This window comes from Coturnix japonica, chromosome 3 (assembly GCF_001577835.2).
Source record: "Coturnix japonica isolate 7356 chromosome 3, Coturnix japonica 2.1, whole genome shotgun sequence".
Lineage (NCBI taxonomy): Eukaryota > Metazoa > Chordata > Aves > Galliformes > Phasianidae > Coturnix > Coturnix japonica.
In genome coordinates, this window is record NC_029518.1 from 33,925,690 (window position 1) to 33,947,922 (window position 22,233).

Here is a 22,233-nt window from a genome sequence, read left to right on the forward strand (position 1 = left end):
GTAACCACTGCAGGTTTTCTAGATGAGCAGCCTTACTCATCACGTTATCACAATATACCTTTTCCTTTATGAAAAGTCTATCTTCCTTTCTTCAATGGCAGTATCTGTTGCAAACATAAGTGCTCTAAAAAGCTATGGATTTTGCATACACGATGCTTTTACTTAGCACTACTAATTGACAGTTCAGTAGTTCCAAGGTGACTGATGAGAAGGAAAACAGCTGTTTTCCTAGCTGTAAGAAATAAAAACAAACACAAAATTAAACACTGATAAACTATAATTTTTCTAAATATAGTACACATTATGACAGAGGATATAAAAATGCTTAAAGTGAACACTCAGACCCAGTATCTTGTAAATAGATACAAAACTAGAAAAACTGCATACACCTAAATTCATGCCATACAAAGATGAAAAATACTTCAAGTATACAAATGAGTTATCCAGTGTGTGATAAAGTTTAAGGCTAACATTTTCAGCCTTCAGTGCGGAACTCACACAGAACCCACATATAAACTCTCAAAAGCGGCTTTATTTTCCAGTATGAACCTTTGCAGCTGACACTGATTTTTCAAGAGTTTCAGGGGATCAGAACTAGCTTCCACTAGACAACAGCGTTTGTTCAAAAGCTTACAAATTATAGCCACAAAATAGGAAAAGGATAAGGTTTCAATTGGACTTCCTGATTCAGAAATGACACTGCATCAATGTGCGTTCCCATTTGTGAGCCATCACACAAGGGCTCCAGCTAGATTCCTTAACAGACTTCCCCCGCAACAAAGCTTACTGCACTACCACATGCATATAACTCTACTAGGTTACAGGAGAGAAAAGCTGTCGGTAGACATGCCAGCCCTCATTGCTCATAAGAACAACTTAAGACACAGACACATGATCACAAATCATGCATGTGGTGAGCCTGAGGTACAGGGATTACGTCGGACAAGCTGCATATGGGCTGTTTGCATGCACACAGTGGATGCTCCTGTATGAACTGAAACTAGCAGACAGCCTAGACACAGCAGCAATCCTCAAAGCTGATTCCAGAACCCCTAACTAAAGACAGAAGATGAGCTGCAAGAGTTCACACATCTATCAAAAGACTCCATCTGAAGACAACAAAAGTGAGGCATTTCAACTGCAGCCCCTGCAAGATAGAGCAAGATTTACTGCTTTACATATTTTAAAGATCCACTTTAAAATATGGCTGAAAAACATACTGTTCTGAAAAATAGCAGCTTTTCTGAGGGAACGATTAAAAACTACATATAAACAGTTGTCAAAATTCCAGTCTTCCACAAGCTTTAAAAAAAATAAAAATTCAAATATCAACTGTAGGTCACTCTTTTTACCTCAAAACTAGATCTTCAGTTTCTTGAGGACACTGCAGTAAAACTAATTTAGAACATCCCCAGAATGAGTGCTTGAATTCAAAAGTTTTAACTTTACAATTAATTCCTCAGTAACCATTTGTGCCAGTACCTATATTATTACTAGATGTCCCTTTTCATTCTCTTACATTAAGAAACTCAGAATGCAACGTGACAGACTTCCCTCAGCTGTGCCATTAATTAGTCATTCCTACTTGAGCGAAGTGAACAATACATTAGTCTGCACCCCACTCTAGTTTTGCCCAGCATCTTGACATACTGTTCACCACTGCTACATTATATACATATATGTACATATTAGTATCAACTGAGATGTTTTAGTAAGGGTGACAACTAGAAATATTTTTAAGTCACAACACTGATGCATGTATGTGGCATTAGAGCAACAAATACTATCAAATATATCAGCCTATCAAACAAATGATTTTCCAGTTTTCAGGTTTGTTTTTAAACCATTACAATACCAAAGAATGATAAAAAAAAAATATCTAGAAATATCTTCAGTGTAAACAGTGTAATTCAGTATATCAACAGTCTTTGATATGTATCAGCCTAAGCCAGCAGAAGTGCTTTCATGACCATCCACTCAGACCTGTAGGCGAATCCACCTGTGGACTTCCCATTAGAGCGTCTTTAATCAATACATAAAGTTGTGCTACTTTCATACAAGTGTAAAACCACTTTGGAATAGGACAGGAAGCAGGTCAGACAACGGGAAGGCTGAGAAGAAAACCACAGCTTATGAACAAGGAAGTTATGCTTGATACTAAGGATACACTGCGGTTAAGATGTTCACTGTCACCTCACACTGTAAAATGAGAGGCATTCGAGCAAACTACCAAAGAACACTGTTCAGAGCGAACAGCTTATTCAAAACTATGGAAACTAATTTTAACTGTAAAGCGCTTTGATAGTAGTGGGGTTTTCTGCATTAGTTTGAGGGAAGGGGATTCATGGGCTGGAAAGTATCACTGAATTGGATGGTTTCTGCATAGGAAAAATATGCCCTATGACGTAGAAACATGCAATTATTTTAACATCTAGTTCTGTTTGCAGAAAGAGGCTCAGAACTTAATTTTGCCTGAATGTGATGTTCAAAGATTCAACTAATTCAAACATGCAAATCCAAGCTGCTTCTTGGACAATCAAGTTGCATCTGCTCCAAATCCAGTGTCATAAAGCTTAAAAATAAGAAAGAAAAAAATATTTTTATCCTCTTGTCTTCTAGCAGGCAGAACATAAAAACTGTGGAAAGGCTGTCAGAAAAGCTACAAGACTTGCCTTCTAACTGCAGCTTTCCCAGCAGCAACAACACACAATTGACTGACATGGCTCATAACTGTTGCAATTACACCACTGGTCTGGCTTTTTCATTCTTCTTCTGCTTAGGAAGCCTACAAACAGCAGCAAAGAAAATAACAGTGTCTGTAGACTCAAAAACACAACCTGCATTATTCTATCCACTTTTGAAAGGTTATCTTTACAACCCTGAGGGCACAGACCATATATATGTGTGTACAGTACAAAAGCTTACACAGTATACAGACTGCCAGTACTCTCTGTCACAAGAGAAACTTCTCACCTACTATTGCAGCTAGTCCCAACATTTAACAGGTCGGAACTAACCACTTTCTTTGACCTACAAATCATTCTGGTAACTTCTGTTTCCTCTCTTGGGCCATTCCTCCTCCACCCACTTCAGTAGCACTTTCACAACATCAATTCTCTTATAAAATTTACAGAGCTCAATCAGCTGCTCCACAGTCCTGTCACTATTTCGTAGCAAAAATTCCAAGGTGGGACTCTGGGGCTTCTGTTCGAGGAAACACAATTCATCGTAAGTCATCCCCCACTTGCTTGCTAAATTTCTCCAGTTTTTCACTGTTGGGTGGCAGGGATCCAGCTTTAGCCTCACTGTGTACAACAAGTCCTCGTCATTGAGCATGTCACTGATGGTCGGTGCACGGAATAAGCACAAGGAGCAGGTGCTGTTTTCTTTGCAGGTTTTCTTGAGATCTGTTAAAACCATTATATGGAGAGAAGTTAGGTTCTACTGCTGTGGTTTTATTTGGAACAAATTTAAAAGCACGAAAGTTTTAAGAGAATTATGTTCCCTTGAATCATTTCTGAAGAAGTCAGAATACCAGCAAGCAGCTGCCTTTCCTCATGAAGTACTCTTAAAATGAACTTCTAACACATTTTTTGGCTATCATGGCTAATAATCAAAAGGACAATACTTCTGAAAGTGTCATATTTCAGCCTTTTCTACAAACACTGGGCAATGTGGATATCCCCCCCCCCCCTTTTTTTTTTGCTAGCTCCTTCAGTCTGCCATGAGCCCAAATATGTCACTAATAGGAAGATGTGCACATCATGTACATCTTGTACAGATATGTTGCAGGATGAAGGAAAAAGGTTTTATACGTCTGAGCTGCTGCTTTCTTAACACCATTAAATACCAGGACAATCTTAATACAGTGATAAGACAGAAATACATTCCTTTGTTTGGTAAGAGCTCTTACAATAAAGTCGTCTCTGTTCCATTAAGCAAGCCTATTCTAAATGTACATTACAGAAAGAAAGAGAGTGAGTACTCCTCCTGTGGGAAAAATAAGAATACCAAGATGCTGGAAGTAGGTGGTGCATCCTAGAAGTACTTGCTAAAAGTTCTGGCCTCCATCATTGTGCAGCCTGAAATGGCAAAGTAACTAGCCCTACTCGGGATGAAACCCTTTGAAAAACGAATGCTACAAGAGAACCAATATAAATAAAAGGACTGATTAAAAACAACAACAGTGTTTCAGTGCCAAATGATAATGAAAACAGCAACACTGATCTGTAAGTGCTGGATTAGTGTTGGTTTGAGACACCTCAATACAATTTCCCAGATTCTTGGGAAAGGGCAAACCTGGCAGTCAGTGCCACCTAATCTTACAGGTAACAGCATTAGTTAATCTTTTCCCCCTATTTAGGTTAATTGTCAAACTGTGTAAAAACTTCAGAAAGACCTTCAAAAGGGCACTTTTTATGCTGAATATTAGTGCTGATGAAAGCAACTAAGCTGAATGTAGCTTCTGCAAAGTGTTTCTTTCATTTGTGTTTTTTTTGTTGTTGTTGTTTTTTGTTTTTTAAGAGAAGAACTGGCTATTGTTATTTTTGTAACACTGCTCATAAGCCTTCTTTTTTAAGCAGGCCAAAGACGGCTTCTGATGTTTTCAACAAGTTAGGACGTGCAGCGACAACACTGCTGGAGACAAATAACTTCATACAAATACCCAGATTCCCTTTTAAAGGGAAAAATGTTCTGGCAACATCTTTGCTCCCAGGTTTTCCACAGCCCTCACAGCCGTCTGCTAAGAATTTTCTATATCAGGAATTCTGCTCTTGTTCACCTGAAGCTCTCACTGAAGTGAGACAAAATTTACCAGACTCAATCATACCAGGATTTACTAATACAAGCAAGGCAAAATGAACATAACTCAATAAAAGTTCTGGCTGGGCTTAAACAGCAGGAGAGCACCCTATCTGAATTTCATCTTACTTTGCTTTGCAAGGATGCCAGAGGATGTTTTATCCTCCCACAAAAGTAGGGAAGAAGGGGTAAAGAAAGCAAAGGGCACAATTACACGTAAACAAAACTAATCCGACCTGCTTCTTGTGCTGTACCAGATTATCAGAAGTGTTACAAAGAATCCTGCTGTCCAAGGATGCCTTGTATGACCCACCTACCAGCACAATCCTAACATTACATTGTATGACAAGCTTTTTTAGTTAATTTTCAGTTGTTCACTTTTACACCAACAGGGCTGTGTATCAGCCACCAATCCCCAGACAAGTTGAAAACACTGTGTGATAAACACCCACAGCCCGCCTCTGCTCTTTCAATGGCTGTTTACAGATTTCTTTTTAAGGCAGCTGCACTAAGTGCATTTGGTCAGAGTAACTTACTCATTTTGTATGGTCTGTGTAATTGATTGCCACCCCTTCAAGAACAAAGAAGTAGCTATAAAAGGCAGTAGTAATGAAATGAGTGCCACAAGCATTGATTACGCAGGCACTTTTAGGTTATGACACATAGCAGTTTTTTATACAGTCCTTTTGAAGAAAATGTAGGAATAAAATATGTAGAACAGTAAAGCTGACATGTTACCTGAAAGCGATTTGTCAGTATGGTTTTCAGTGTCTTTGTCTTCTGGCTACAAAGCAAAGAACAAACATAAATCAAAACACTGCATTTGAACACCAGAATTACTATTTGGGCTATTTTTAACTGTCAGGAGATTACATAGAAGAATCCCCAAGCTACCTGATGAAGTCAGATAGGGTACTTACCTAGTATGAGAAGTTACTAACAATTTGTAGCCATTTTAGGTAGCGTTTCTTATGTTTTTACCTCACAAAGCAACACTCACATTTTTATCTATTGAACAATGTCATCCTTATTGATCACATGCTGTGGAGTTACATCTTTTGAATAATTTGCTCTTACTTCCTCTTTCATCCTGTCCACATTTCTCATTCTTGTATAGTTTCCTACAGTCGACTGATGATTAACTCAATACCAATTACAGCCCTCACCATTTGAAAAATGACAGTCTGGACATTTACCATCAATTATAAATTGACCTCACAGTCATGGAAAGTTGCTAATAATGTACACAAAAAGTAACTTTTATCAGTAATATGTACAAAGCTGTCCAACAATCCACACAGTTTGATTCAGATTTAAATGCTTTGTAATGAAAAATCTGAGATTATTGCCTGTAACACACAACAGGAAAGGAACATTCCACTGCTCCAATAAAACTGGAGGAGATTTTTATAAAATTACTGACATTCATAGGAAACTTTCCTACTTTTCTAGACAGCAGGTGGGCTTGAAGATTTCTGCTGGCTCACATCTAACTGCCATCCTGTTTGAAGCAAACACTACTCAAACACAATGAAAATACTTAGTGGCTTGAGACTAGCACAGGTAACAACACTTCAGTTCTACAACTTACAAAGCAACATATAAAAACTGAAAGGACAGCAGCTTGATCCTAGGACTGTAGGAAACTGCAGCTGCTCTTACTTTAACTATGCGGGTGTGGAACCAGATGAAATTGCTTTCTTCTACTGACAATTTAAAGATGAAAGCAGGAGGGGATTTTCCCCTTAGATAACTGCAATAAAGCAATGCTGATTTTCATATTGCATCATTCTTCCTAACTATCACAGCAAGCTTCTTAGCATTTTGCAGGCATGCATGCAAACACAAGTCAACTGTGTAACAATAAAGGGTAATAAATACTCTATATTCCTACCTAATAAACCTTCAGTACTAAGAAATTCCCTAAAAATAGAACACAGGAAGCTTCAGTTTACCTGGTGAACATACATGCACGCAAAGTCTAATTACAAGAAAGTAAACTATCTCCAAATTATTTGAAGACTCGGTTAGGAAGGGACAGAAATAGATCTGTTTTAAGCAATTCTCTCCTCCTGAAAACTGCAAGAACATGTGCACAACATCAAATCAGTTCACAGCTGGCCTATGCTCATGAGATTTGAGACTGCGCATGCCACCTGCAACGGAACAAGTCTTGCCAGTCTTCCAAGTTTGCTCTCCCACTGACATCACATAAGATTTCTGCAGAAAGAAGCTTTTAAATTTATGAATTTGTCCATTTTGCCAACTGAACACCTGAAGTTCAAGAAAATTTGGATCTGAAAATCATTATTATAATCACTGTCTCAATTTCCACAAATTCCTCTATAAGCAGAAAAGAATTGAGTCATGAGGAACAAATCCCCAAAGGGTAATTTATTTGGAGAACTAAGAGTTGCCCATCACTGATCAGCCTCTGTCTGAAGAATAAAGAAACAAATAAAAACAAAGGGAGGAGGTGGATAGGGGAAACAAAATAAAAAGGAACAGTGGGTATTTTTCACTTCATTTGCAATAGCTAAATTACTATTCTGAACACCAATAAAGATTTCTAGATGTTGTGAATTCATGAACATTCAAACCATATGGTGAAAGCTTATATCTAAAGATCTAAGAGCCTTCAAGAGATATCACTATATTCACATCCTACAAAAAATAAATAAATAAACGGGAGTGGCTAGTACTGCAAGAAGTACAAAAATATACACGATATTTACTTGTGTCATTCATTCATTTCCCAAATAGGTATTTTTACTGATCAGTTATCACACATTCTTGTCAAATTGTATGACCTCAGGATTATTCAAGATTGTATTCTTGCAACGTAATTGAAACAAGACAATGTATTGTCACTGCTCATAAAATTAGGTATACTAGGCATATTTTTTTGCCTACAATCAAAATCCAATCAACTTCTACACATTTAATCAAAGCTATAAACCTATGCACAGTCTGAAAATAAGCAGAAATTTTTTCCAGCCTAGTAGAACTAGTAAGAGCCTAGTATGATGAAATATATTTACAGTCACATACATACAGTGTATGTGGGCAATAAATGTTCACTTCTTGATGATGGGAATGAGATAGTTATCTCCATCATCTGTGAAACACATACCAAACCCATGTTTCTTTGATGAAAGTCAGCTGGGACTCCGGCATAAGGAACTCCTTTTAGCTCTTCATTTCACTGGACAATGCTCATTCATTTATCTTCTCAACCCAAAGAGAATCAATTTGAAATTCAGCAAATAGCAGTCATCTGAAAGATGCTGACCACAGAGCATCACTCAGCATTGCCCACTCTATGGCAGTGTAAGACTTTACAATCAGTGGAGAGTATTTCCAGTACGGATCAATCAAAATCCCAAAGTCAAAGCAGAACAAGCCTCCCTAGGGTAAAACTCAAGACACCAGAACCCAGGATTCCCCTCCTTATCCTCTGTCCTCACTCTGTTTTCATCAGGGAAGAGGGAGAACATGCATGAAAAAGCCTTAACTCTGTGTTGGCTCTCCTTCAGAGCATCTACACACTAATCAAAACCTTGTTACAGAACAAAGTAAATGTTAATGATTATATATATCCTTTCTTCGCTTTTATCCACAGAAGCTCACTTCATTGAACTTTGGAAGAAAGAGCCTATTTCTGGTCTATTTTACTAAGGAATTCTGTCCTTCCCATATGCAGCCTGAAAATATATTTATTTGTTAGCATATGTATTTAATTAACAGCAATAACTTAATTCACATTCAGTACAATTTTTCCTTACCTGCTGGACTAGGCCAGAATCTGATGCAAGACTCCTGATGTTCACAGATGCAATTTCCAGCGTAACTTGATCTGTTCGGTATTCCTCATCTAAGACAAAAATTGTAATACACTGGTCTTCCACTCAAATACAGATATAAGTAGCAAGACTATCAATCAGACATTACAGATGGCTAGCATGCTAAATTTTACTCCACATTCTTCTCAGTCACTAGGAAAGGCAAGATTAAAAAGCCCCAAACAATAAATTGGCAGTAACTGCAACAGTCGTGCATACATGTATTAAGTAAAATAATCCCTGTGGAGATCAAATACTAATGTATCAGTGTTTTAAAAACAACCAGCACATTATTGCTGCGGCCAGAGTCATGCTCTTTCAGAAAGCTGAAAGCAGTACCAAGAGAATATTAACCAAGCCAATACATCTTGGCAGGCTAAAGAAGGCCATTACAAATCAACATAATCCTTTTTGTTTTGCTCTTCAGATCACACTTATAACTATCACTGTTGAAATATGTACTACACAAACGTTTACTTTCTGCTCCTTTGTGAATTAGGCTCATCCTATTTATCTCTGCTACACAGGAGTTTCCTGAAGCACTGAAATGTCTCAAAAACGTGTTTATCACTTGCCTTGGGAGTCCACTGAAAAGCACATCTGCCCCTATGACCCATATTCTGATCACTTTCAAGCTTCACTTCAGCCCTCAAAATGCAGCATAAGAGATGCAACAAGCCCTTTGTGAACCTCACATAAACAGACAAATATTCCTGTATGTTCTTATGGCTCTCATTAAGAAACCATTTGCACAAATCCCATAGGTGAGGTGCTCACTAACCATTAACAAGAGCTTATAAAAGGTTATATTCTAGGCCTGTTATAGACACCTGAAGACTCCACAGTTGAGACATTATTTTTAGCATTTTGCTGATCTCACAAAAAAAGAGTTATTATCTCTGTGAAGTGTCAGGTAACAAAAAGAAGATGTACTTCCTTATCTCGCTCAATAATATGATCTGAACCAAAGAATTCAACCATACACTTAAGGAGGGAAGAAAATGAAATCACGGTTTTCCTCTTTTTCATCTTCCATGTTGAAACTTAAAGCACATAACATTCCCCTGCCAGCTGGGTAAACATTTAATAAGGATCATCTTTTCTCTTTACAACTGTAGATCCAGAGATATAAAGAAATCCTCCAAAAAGGTGACTACAGGCAACAAAATCCAATTTATTTGTGTGAAAACATTATCTGTCAAATTTGCTCAACATCTGAGCAGAAGCAGAATTAATAGTCAAAGTATGACACAAACATTAAGCCTAATTTTCCAAGACAAAAAGCTGACACAACCCACCTTTAATTAATCATCAGTAGAGGGTGCTAAGACCTTTGATAAGTTAGATCTCAAAATAGTTTGCAAATTAACTGACCAAGAAAAGAACAAACTACTACTACCCCAGGCCAGTGAAGCATATATTCAAACATTAAATCTGAAGCAAACAATTGTCTGTGGCAGAATCAGGTGTGCACATCTGTGACACTTTTTAGTTCACAGACTCATATTTCTCAGCCTGTACTTTTAAAGAAATAGTTATGAAAATTCATTCTTATTGAGCAAACTGAAAAAACACCACCTACGGAGGCATCCGGTACTGAAAAACTTATTTTGAAAAATAAATTCAAGAAAAAGTAACCTGAAATTCCAGAAACAAACAGAATATTGAGATATTTTTATCACCTCCTACTCTAAGGAGGAAATGCTCAGCTGTATTGATACTTAGCTCTCTTTATGTTTGGCAAGAGGAAGCAGAATATAAAATTAAAGATACACCAAGCCTATTTCCTTTCTACAAAAAAGCACTGAAATTTCCACTTCCTTTCACAGCTTTCATTTTTAAATTAAATGTATTTGAAACATACATGTTCTGGATTTCAAACGAATTTGACAATAGATAAATTCCTGCAATTCAAATGTTTAATTCTGAGGGAGACTAAATGTCATGGGTGGAATTAAAAAGTGGACACAGAAAACAACATTACAGAGAAATCTGCTAGTAAACAGCTTTGAAGGAACAAACCACTTTGACTGCAAATAAACAGGAAGCAGTTTATGATTTCAAATTAGCCTTCACATTCTACTTCTCCACTGAACACTTCTGACAAGATACTCATTTTCTCTGGCTGGCTGATTTAAGTTGCCAGCATAACACACTAATCTTTCTTTAACCCTAGTAGTGTACGGCCTGTACTCCTCAGCAAGTGTCACTAGAGTGCTCGTTCACTGAGACCCTGACAGCGTAATACCTGGAGAAAAGCCAATGGTAAAAACTGGGATGACAAAAACAAAACTAACAAGCAAATACCCATATGTAAAAGAAGTCATAAAGGAGATGATGACACTACCTAACCCAAGCAACTGAATACAGAACCTGCAAAGAAATGTGCTAGGTTTCTAAGCAGATCATATTAATACCTTCCCAAGGTAACAGACAGCATGAAGAGTTAACTAGTGATAGGGCTGGGAATGCCATCAGAGGCAGGAGAACTGGGACGTATTACCAAATTGCATTTCTGATAATCTGAAGGCAGCAGTAATCTCTTCAAAGCCACCTTTTAACATTAGTCTATCTCTATCCTCTGAACACTGTTCTGTTGACAGCACCATTGTATTCTTCCTTTGGGCTGAGAACCAATATCTTCTAAAGAGAGCTGTGACTAAACTTAGGCAGAGAAAAAGGAAATTTGTGAGTATATGTGTGTAAATATATGTATACATATGTTCAACTGACCTTAAAATACAAAAGGTGACACTACATTTAAAATATAAACACCAAAGAAAAAAAGATCTGCGACACATGACCTAAAAGACAGAATTCATAATGCTTACTTACCTTTAGGCACCCCTGTGTCTTGGACAGGATATTTTTCAGTCTGTCACAAAAAAGAAAAAGCAAGAGACACATCATTATCTTAAGTGTAATTCTGCTGGAGAAAGAGTGTGTAAGAACTGCATAATTACACTTAATCTCTAAAATTACTACTAGTTGATCTGCCTGCAGTCAGATACGGTAATGCCCCTTGTAGGCAGGAACACTACTGACTACACTGATCTTAGCACATGCTAAAGTAATAGGGGTTTCTAATTCAATACAGTTTTAATCAATACAGATATTACAGAGACAAGGAAATAAGTTTTCATTTAAGCGGAACGATACCAATACAGAAATCATAACACATCAGCATAGAATCACAGCATCACCAAGGTTGGAAAAGATCTACAAGATCATTCAGTCCAACCATCCACTTATCAGCAATAGTTCTCACTAAACCACAGAACACAACAGCCAAATGTTCCTTGAACACCTCCAGGGTCAGTGACTCCACCACCTCCCTGGGCAGCCCATTCCACTGCCTGACCGCTTTTTCAGATAAGTAGCATTTCCTAACATCCAGCCTGAATCTCCTCTGGTGCAGCTTGAAGCCATTCCATCTAGTCCTATCACCAGTTACATGAGAGGAGAAGCCAACCTCCAGCTCACTACAACCTTCCTTCAAGAAGTTATAGAGAACAATTAGGCCTCTCCTCCAGACTGAACAATCCCAGCTCCCTCGGCCACTTCTTATAAGGTCTGCACTCCAGATCTCTCACCAGTTTTCATTGCCCTTCTCTGGACATGTTCCAGGGCTTCAATGTCTTCCTCGCAGTGTGAGGCCCAAAACTGAACACAGTTCTCAAGGTGTAGCTCACCAGAGCTGAGTACAGAGGAACAATTATTTTCTAGCTCCTGCTAGTAGCGCTACTTCTGATACAAGCCAGGATGCCATTGGCCTTCTGGGTGACCTGGGCACACTGCTGGCTCATGTTCACATGAGCACTGACCAATACCCCGGGGTCTGTTTCCCCTACACAGTCTTCGAGCTACTCTGCCCCAAGCCTATAGCATTACCTGGGGTTGCTGAGGCCAAAGTGCAAGACTCAGCACTTGGTCTTGTTGAACCTCATCCCATCCAGAGATTTCAAAAGCTCTTTTAACAGACACCAACAGCAAACTATTATTACTGAGTTTAATGAGACAACTACTCATTTCCAGGCATCTGTTACAACCTGCTACTAGACCTGACATCCACCTACTTCACTATGACCCCTACCTTTATGTAATAGGGAACAAACTGCCTGTAGTAAAGCATCAAAATGAGAAGAAAACTCCAAGGAAAACTAATAGCCTGCTAAATCACTATACATAAAATAAAACAGAGCATTTAAATCTGTTTATATAGCTAGACTAGAAAAAGTGCTACACAGCACCACTATTTTCCCCCAGAGGAAGCAATCCATTGCAACATTAAAAAGAACTCTTACAAAAATGCACAGAGTTGCATATTCCTTTTATAGACAGTCCTCATCTCAGCATAATATTGGCACGCTTAATATATCAGAATTTTGTCATAAATTGTGTTACTCAGCAAGGATGCACCAGAGAGCACTTGTTAGGTCTCTCCTAGGTTTTACCATGTCTGATGCAAGGCACTGGTATCATCACTCATCAGACAAAATAGGTACAGGAAAGAGTAATAACTTAATACAATTTATATTATAAGCCTTAATTGGCTTTTCTTATCCTTTCAACCCATACAGACAGAAGAATGTCAGTAAAGGTCTGGTTACCGTCTCTATGACCATTCGCTAACTATTGGACTGCTCACCTGGTGCTGCCTAATTCAGCATAGAGTCACAGGATGGTTTGGATTTGAAGGGACCTTTAAGATCATCTAGTTCCAACCCCACTGTCACAGGCAGTGGACAGTGTGGACATCTCCCACAAGACCAGGCTGCTCAAAGTCCCAGCTTGGCCTTGAACGCCTCTGGGGCAGGAAGGGAAGCATTCACAGCCTGTCTGGTCAACCTGTTCCAGTGTCTCACCACCCTCACAGTAAAGAATTCCTTCCTAACATCTAGCCTAAACTCCAGTTTAAAGCCATTTCCCATCATCCTGTTGCTTCTTGTCCTTATAAAAAGCTCTTCTCCAGCTTTCCTTTAAGGCTCCCTTCAGTTACTGGAAGGCTGCTATAAGGTCTCCTTGGAGTCCTATCTTCTCCAGGCTGAAGAGCCCCAGCCCTCATAGGCCTGTCCTCATAGGGGAGGTGCTTCAGCCCCTGGATCATCTCCATGGCCTCCTCTGGACCTGCTCCAACAACTCCATATTCTTCTTGAGTTGGGGACCCCAGAACTGGATGCTGTACTCCAAGTGGTGGCTCAGGAAAGCAGAGTGGAGGGGCAGAATCACCTCCCTTGACCTGCTGGTCATGCTTGTCTTGATGCAGTGCAGGATACAGTTGGCCTTCTGGACTGCAAGTGCACACTTGCAGCTCATGTTGAGACTTTGATCAACTTATACCCCCAAATTCTTCTTCTCAGGGCTGCTCTCAAGTCATTCTCCACCCAACCTGTATCTGTGCTTGGGATTGCCCCAACCCAGACACAGGACTTTGCACCTGGCTTTGTTGAACTTCATGAGGTTGGCATGGGCCCACTTCTTACATCTGTCCAGGTCCCTCTGGATAGCATCCCTTCCCTCCAGCATGCCAACTGCACCACTCAGCTTGGTGTCAAACTCAGCAAACTCACTGAGGGTGCACTCAACCCTGGTGTTAAATAACACCAGTGCCAGCACCAATCCTTGACTTATAATAGCTTACGAATCTACTGCTAGTTTTATTTTAATTGCACAGGGTTAGTAAATTACCACAACCATACAAATAAGCAAACCCCTAAATATACACACGTGATTTGAGTTTCTTAAGTATTTTGCTCACACCTGCATAACGTAACTGTAGAGAGGTCTAATGATTTTAAATTCATTAGAACAGAAGTACATACCATTGTTAAGGAAAGGGTGCTGGGATCTGTATCCTCCACTGGCTCTTTTGTTGCATGATCTGCTGGAAATAAGTAGATTTTATCACTGCATAATCCTCAAAATTCTCCTGCCTGGAAGCTCGGGAACTGCTTATGTATCTGACCAAGGCAAAGCAGTTAGACAGCCATTATATGCACTGTGTCCAATTTAAATTACACAGTAACACATGACAAACCGGAAAATGTCAGAGACACTACTACATAAATGGGAAATTACACGAAACAGAAATTCAACTTGAAGCTAACAATGAAGAATATAACCCAGAAAATCTGCTACAAGGTAAATTCTGTTCTCCAAGTGGCAGTACTCAGTTGTTTCCCTTAAAGCCGAAACTCGAACAGTAAACAAACCTACTGCAACAAAATGTACTATAAGATACATAAAATATACATGGTAGATTATAGCACAAAACCTAGTGCAAAACATCTGAGGTAAACAATTATTTGTATACTACTGAATCATGAACTTGAATTATATTAATACCAGCAAGACACAAAAAGAAATCCTCAAAGCATTTGCAGGTGAATGACCCCTCTGCACCCATGGTGAAATCAACAAACAATTGCCAAGCACTGATCAAGAGCGCTCAAGCCAAGATTCACAATACCGTGCCTCCACTTTAACATCTTCATCACATCTCCTCACAGAAGAGCTCTCCAGCTGTTAAGCATAATGCTTTCAAAAATTATGAAAAGCATTTTGAATTGTCCAATAGAATCTTTATTCCTGTCACTCTCAACCTGAAAGTCTCTACACTCATTACAAGAGCACATCAGGAAGTTTTCAACCTCAGGCAGCTACAAGAACAACCTGAGACAAGAGAAGAGAGTACAGCGGAGAGGCCCAAAAATAAAAAGGTGGCAGTAGAGGGGCAGAAAAGGCACCAGGATAGAGTCATTCTCCCCTCAGCCTCTTGCACGCAACCCAATGAGCTGTGTTTCCAGCTGTGGGCCCAGCCCCTCTCTGGGCATTTCAGAGCCCTGCACTTGCAGGAAGGCCACATGTGCTCCCTGGGTGTGCAGCTCACAGCCACAGGGCTCAGCATACACAACGTGCTGAACATTTGTAAAGACCTTCCTCTGAGAGATGAAATCCCTGCTCCAGAACCATGGATCAGCAAATACTGTGACAAAGCTTTCCCAGACAGCATGGGGCAACACAAGCTGCCTAACTTGAATGCAGAAGGGGCACAAGTCACACTGGGACAGCAGAAATGACAGTAAGCTGGAACGAGGTGCTACAGGAGGGTAGGGCCCGAAACAGAGGAGTCAGGTGGGATCTGTGGTAGCTGGGAGCTGTGGAGGAAGCAGGAGTAAAGAGAGAAGATTGAGGAACCCAATCTGCAAAGGAAAGCTGACAAATGAGGAGGTGCAGGAGCCAAGGGGAAGCCAAGAACTTCCCTATTCTCACTGTTTCCTCTACTGCCAGCAAAGACTCCCCAGAAAGCAGTGGCAAAGCATGCTTGTTCTAATCAGTTTACTCTGGAGGCCTTACAGCTCCGCCTATGGATCTCTGGCTGCAATTAACAACAACAACAACAAAAAACACAACAAAACAAGAAAGCAACAGGTTTTCTTTCAGCCTTGTAATTTAAACGGATTCTCAAGGCAGATGGAAGTAATCCTTCCCCTCCCACAATAAGCTCTGTGCCCTGGTGAACCTTTGTAGCTCCTGAAGTTCCACAAGACCTTCCTCTCCTACCTGCCATTATACCTCTAAGATACAGCCAAAATACATTACAATTTCTTTCATTTCCACAATCCAGAGGAAAGCACTGAACAAATGGGAGCAGCTCTGAGAATATGGAGATTTGGAATGAAGGCTTGGCAGACTCCAGGGTTACCCTACAAAGGGCAACAGAATAGTACTCCTCTTTGACTCCTACCTTCTAGATCTCACAAACACAATAACTGCAAATCAGTGGTTTTGCAACCTTCTTGATTAATATACATCCTGGAAAGAAAAAAAAAAGTCCTTTATTACCCTTCTTTTTTAGGTTGCAGAGTACTACCAGGTTCCAAAATACTCTACAGGTGGCATGTACGCATGTGAATATTTGTATTTGAGAATAAATGCTCCATGTATTGCCTGCAGTGAATAACCATGGTCCTGTTAACCACTGATAACCATGAAATCATTTGAGTTGGAAGAGGTCATCTAGATCAGGAGAACCACGGACTTAATATTTGATTGTGAGTAAAGCAATTAAAATGCTACATCCCCCTCTCTCTTTCCCACTGTATTTCCCAGCAGGCTGCAGCTCAATTCACAGAGCTGGATACAGGTGTGTGAAACAGCAGGGAGAAAAGTTCTCTGTTTATCTCAAAGGTGAAACACCCACAGCTTTGCATGTTGAAAAGCTGACAAGGAAGTACATCTATCACCTGACTGACTACCCAAATGCAGACCGTGTGAATCCACTGACCTCAGCAGAGAGCTTGCTAACAACAGTTTTGGGATTTGTCACCAAATCACTATTACTGACAGCATTCAGCCACTGGCCCACATTTGCTTCCTCACCATTCTTACAAATTGCCCCAGGTGGCTATTCTGAAGGATCCTTTCTGCTCCCAGAACCTCCAGATCAGCTGCCGAGTACTCCTCACAGCTTCTCTGCCTGAGCCTGTCCGGCGTAAGCAGTTTCCAACAGCAGCAGCCAACTTATGCCCATCAGCACAGCTTCTCCCTACTCAATACTGCTGCTGACTAATAGGGATACAGCACAGGCATTTACCAGTGTTAACAGTTCCTCGGTTTACACAAACTTACATGCATGTGCATGGACAGACATTCCAATTTCCCAGCCTACACCTGTCCTTCATCCTTGCATGGCAAGGATGCCTGAAGGTGGATTTAGGAGGCCCCACAGTTTTGACCTTTCAGCAGGAGAAGGTTCACAAAGAATCACAGAATGACCCGGGTTAGAAGGGACCTCAAGGATCATGTAGTTCCAACCCCCTGCCTGGCAGGGCCACCAAACATACACATTTACTAGATCAGGTTGCCCAGGGCCCTGTCCAACCTGGTCTTGAACACCTCCAAGGACGGGGCATCCACAACCTCCCTGGGCAGCCTGTTCCAGGGCCTAACCACTCTCCTAGTGAAGAACTTCCCCCCTAAAGCACCATTTATGTCAGGCCTACCTTCTGCACGTCAGCCAGCCGCACACCTATACAGCTTCTCCCATGCCCACATAGCACACACATTAATAGTACAGCCCAATCAAAGCGATCCCCCTAACACCAGTGTTGACCAGAGAGACGAGCCCTTCAATTAAACAACACTTTTGACGTGAATTTCAGATGTGAATTGATGTTTTCAGATGTGAATTTCAGATTTGAACAAAAGAAGTACTGAAAATGATATTCGAATATCCAAATCTCTGAAAAACCTAACACTGGGTCAATCGGCCCTTGAACACAGCTGTTTACTGCAAATTGCTCAAAACTGATGCTGCACAAGCAGACAGGTAAGGAAGAGCAGTTCTGGCACACTTCAGAGACAGCATTCAGAAGTCGTACATGCCACAAGCAGGACAGGTTGAAAAGCACTGGCTTGAAGACCACCTGCAGCCTGGGATTAGTATTTTTGAAGTAGGAAAGGGAAAAGGACTAAAGTGCTAAGTAATACACTAAACACTGCAGTAGGCTTGACAAGACAAGTTGCTCTAAATCACATCAGCACAGCCATGAAAAATTATTACCAATTGTGCACCTATGTGTGTGTGGTGGGGGGAGGAGGGCTGGGAGAGGCAGTCATTAGCACCACTCTTCTAGAAAAACTAATAATGAAGCCGTGGTCGGTGCTGTGCTCCCCAGCCCGGCTCCCAAGATCCACGGCTCCCCCGGATCCGGCAGGGCCCCACGGCCCGTCCCCGAGCAGCGTCTGTCGCTCACCCATAGGGGCTGAGAGCCGCTTCCTCCCCTCCCGGCTCCCCGCGGCAGTACTTACCTGGGGGCAGCGGGCCCTGCGGAGCGGCCATCGGGTCGCAGCACGAGGAACGCGCGTCGACCGCAGACGTGCCCGGAACCGCCGCACTCCACCGCCCCGCCGCGCACCGCCCCCTTCCTGCCGCTGCCCCGCAGGTAGCGCCGGGCGGGGCTGGGCCTCACGGGGCGGAACGGCAGCGCTGCTGCGGGTGGAACGTGCTTCTCTGAGCGAAAACTCTCGTGTTTCCTTAACAAAACGAGAAAGATAAAGATGGAGCGTATTGTGACCAACTTGCGCCTCACCGACAGGAAATCGGTTGTTCCCTCCTGAACTCGCACTCACACATCCAGGTAACTACCTGCAGACAGATAAAGGTGGTTTCCATCAGGGTTTCACCTATGTCTGCACATGGCAAGAACAGAGTTTACAGATAGAAGTACTGCACAGTAACAGCCATACACTACGCTGTTTTTTGACAGATAAAGGAAGTTAATTCTCTTACACTACAGGCATTTCCAGCACAACAGAATCACAGAACATCCTGAGTTGGAAGACACCTGTAGGGATCATTGAGACCAACTCCGGGTTCCACACAGCACCACCCCAAATCCAAACCCTCTGTCTGAGAGCGATATCCAAACACTCCCTCAAATCCAGCACTCGGGGCTGTGCCCACCGCCCTGTGGTGCAGACCCTGTCCCCAGCCCCACTGCCCCTCCCCTGGCACAGCTCCATGCCGTTCCCTCGGTCCCTGTCACTGTCACACAGAGCGGAGCTCTGCGCTGTGCCTCTCCTCTCTCTGGGGCTGTGTCTCCCTTGGGGCTTCCCTTCGGCTCTTTTGTTTTGGGCTGAGCACACCCAGGGCCCTCAGCCACTATACGCAGGAGCGACCAGAAGAGGACTGGTCCATAAAGCATTAACAGCCAAGTGCTTTTGCATGGCTTATTTTCCATCTAATGCATTAGACAAATCTAAACAAAATTGTGGTAAGGATTAAGCTGCTCTTACATCCAGCATTTAGATTAAACACAACAGCTCATGCTGCTCTCTAATATCTAGAATTTTTCAATATCTAGAATTTCAGCAGTTTTCTATGATTACAGTAGTGAATTAATGAGTTCTCAGGACTGAGGAAGGCTTTACAAGGGTAGCTTTTACAGCGTTTTAATCATCCTACTAATGACAACGATAGCACAGCATTCAGAAGATTAAGAAGAATTGCCCTTGTTTCACCTAATACAAGCAGAGGCTTTGCCACTGAGCTTTACACACACTCACATCTTTATCTATAATATATATATATATATACACACACACTAATCTTCTAGGCAGAGCTAACAGATCACTAATATTTCTGCCATTCATGACAGGTAAAAACAACAGAGAAGCTAGTTGGTTTTTTTTGTTGGTAGTTTTGTTTTGGTATAGCATTTGAGTCCTGCTGTTCACTGTATGGGCTGATTGCTTCCATGTTAGTGTCAAATCTCATTTCCAAAGAAGAGAGGAATTTCTTCATTTGAAAGGGTGACCCTGAGCCCAATTAGAAACAAAACTGCTGATTCCATACGTTTCCCTCAAGGATTTCCTTGCAGAGGCAGTGGTTTTGGTAATAAATAATCAGGCTGAGACTTTGAGTGAACATCATTCAAAATATCTGAGGGAATTAATATTAGATAGGTGGCTGTAAACCACAAACAAGCATTAACAATCTTAGGGACTAAGCCACCACTGGCACAGCATTTACAAGCTGAAATCCTCCTATATTAATATTCAGAAATTATTTTAGTAAATAATAACATAATAATTTAGTATAACAACACTTGCGCCAACAGCCAAAACTAGTTAATGCTGTTAAAAATCATGCGTTCTTATTAAGTGCATCTGTAAACCATGTTAGCATTTCAATTTGAAACAATTTCTTTACTAACAAATTATTTGTAAAGCGCCCTTCAAAATAATGGGATCTTATAATAGAGGTCAATAGTCTAGACAACAGTACTGCATCAAAACTTGGGTAGTCAGCACCATTTAACTTCTTTTTTTTTCCCTAGTACTTAAGGAAGACTGTAATTACATGTAAATATCTCTAGTGCACTGTCAACAGTACAGATTCATTTGGTTGTTACATGCCTGTTCTTGCATCATACTTTAATGAGATACTGTTACTTAACTAAATGACCAGTCAAAAAAGACAGCGAGTATTTTGGTGAAACAAAATACAACCCTATCATAAAAATTAATGAACAGAATAACTTTAAGCCATGGTATTCCCTCCATCAGTGGATTAGCTCTCTAACCTAATTCCTGAATTTCAGTTCAGAAAGAGCCTCTAGTTCACCTTGCTCTGTAAACTGCTAATCTCAGTGTAGTAATAACAACGTAAGCAAGTTTTCTAAGTTTATACTCCAATAGAATGAATATTCTCAAACTGTGTTTTTACAAACCAAAGCTACATTTGCTTCTTCTCCATTCCTCAGTGCTATCAAATAAGTAAATAAACAAAACCAACCAACCAAAAAAACCTGAACAACAAAAATCCCACTCTTGATTAGACTTATCTCAAACACGTACTAATTGTCTGATAATACATAGCCAGTTAGTTTTGTGTTTGAAATAATAACCCACGGTCACAAAGGTGGGTTTTATTGTGTGTGTTTTCTGAGCATGAGGCTGCAGATGAAACCTTTCTCCAACCATGGAGAATATATTCCTGTCCAGTAAAGCATTACTAATAATGATGTTTGCTACAGACTAATCCGCAACATGTGGAAACTTTGTTCATCCTTCATTAGTTTCCTTTGCACATGCGAGGCATCTTTAAGTAAATTTTTATTCAACAGAATATTTCTGTTTCAACATAAACTCTTAATTTCCAGATTACTCCAGTAGTCAGGAAATATATCCTGGTGCTTTCTTTCCCAGGTATCCTTCCGTAGATTACAGCTGTCAGAAACTTCAACACGTTACTAGACCAGTTCCTCCCAACTCTGAGGTCGTTTAGGAGTAGGAATCATTAACCAGTAGCTAAAATGCTAAAATGTGTGACGTACAGATTCCTTGTTGACTCTGCTGCTTTTAGAAATCAGTCATTCAAGTGTTAATTTGGAAAAATAAATAAGGCAAAATTTCAAGGGCAAAAAATTTCCAGAAATCCACGTGTCAGGTTACTGAAAGCAGGCTCATGAACTTGGCAAAGCAGCTGTGATTTACGTTGCTTCTCATAACATGAAAGGTGAATCCACCCCATCTTGCCTGTTTACTCAATTCTATTGATTCTGTAATCATTTCTAAGACATATCTTTACATGAGAGATGACCACACATGAATCCTGTGTACAACCACAGTGCACAATCTCAGCTGAAACAAATAAGAGCTGATCAAAAGGCAACAACTGAACTAGCAGAAGAAAAGTGGCAGGACTTCATCAATTTCAGCTCCCTCTGTGACCTCCCTGTAAGCTATAAGCAAGTTTGGCCAGGGAGTCCACACAATTACACACCTGCTGTATCCACTTGTAGCAATTAGATCAATACAACGAGAAAGGTGTCACACAAAGAAGGTGTGATGACAAAAGGACTGGCACAACAGAAAGATGCTATAAAACAACAGAAGAATAATGTTCAACCATGTCAGAAGATTTCAGAGTCACAGCAGAAACCTTCACCAAGGAAGAATCTCCAGAAAAAGATCCTTCCCCAGAGGCAGTCAGCCCTTAAATGAGGTCTAAGAGAGGTGCAGCCAGGCTCCACCCCTTCTACTCTCACATCTGAATTGCCTTCACCTGTGCTCCCAGGGC

The 22,233-nt window shown here is 40.7% G+C and overlaps 1 protein-coding gene across 3 annotated transcripts; it reads right to left on the reverse strand.

Annotated features, from left to right (window-relative positions):
* Positions 1 to 259: 259 nt before the first annotated feature.
* Positions 260 to 19,082, reverse strand: EDARADD (EDAR associated death domain). Of its 3 annotated transcripts, XM_015857859.2 has the most exons (7): positions 18,459 to 19,045; positions 16,393 to 16,460; positions 14,468 to 14,526; positions 11,481 to 11,520; positions 8,589 to 8,677; positions 5,542 to 5,587; positions 260 to 3,407 (listed from the first exon to the last, which is right to left on the reverse strand). In XM_015857859.2, the coding sequence occupies exons 3-7, from the start codon at positions 14,468 to 14,470 to the stop codon at positions 3,031 to 3,033; spliced, it is 555 nt and encodes a 184-aa protein (XP_015713345.1). In that variant the 5' UTR covers positions 14,471 to 14,526; positions 16,393 to 16,460; positions 18,459 to 19,045; the 3' UTR covers positions 260 to 3,030. The 3 variants fall into 3 exon arrangements, with proteins under 3 accessions (XP_015713345.1, XP_015713343.1, XP_015713344.1); XM_015857857.2 differs by lacking the exon at positions 16,393 to 16,460 and having other exon boundaries at positions 14,468 to 14,529; positions 18,459 to 19,082; XM_015857858.2 differs by lacking the exon at positions 16,393 to 16,460 and having other exon boundaries at positions 18,459 to 19,078.
* Positions 19,083 to 22,233: the final 3,151 nt, after the last annotated feature.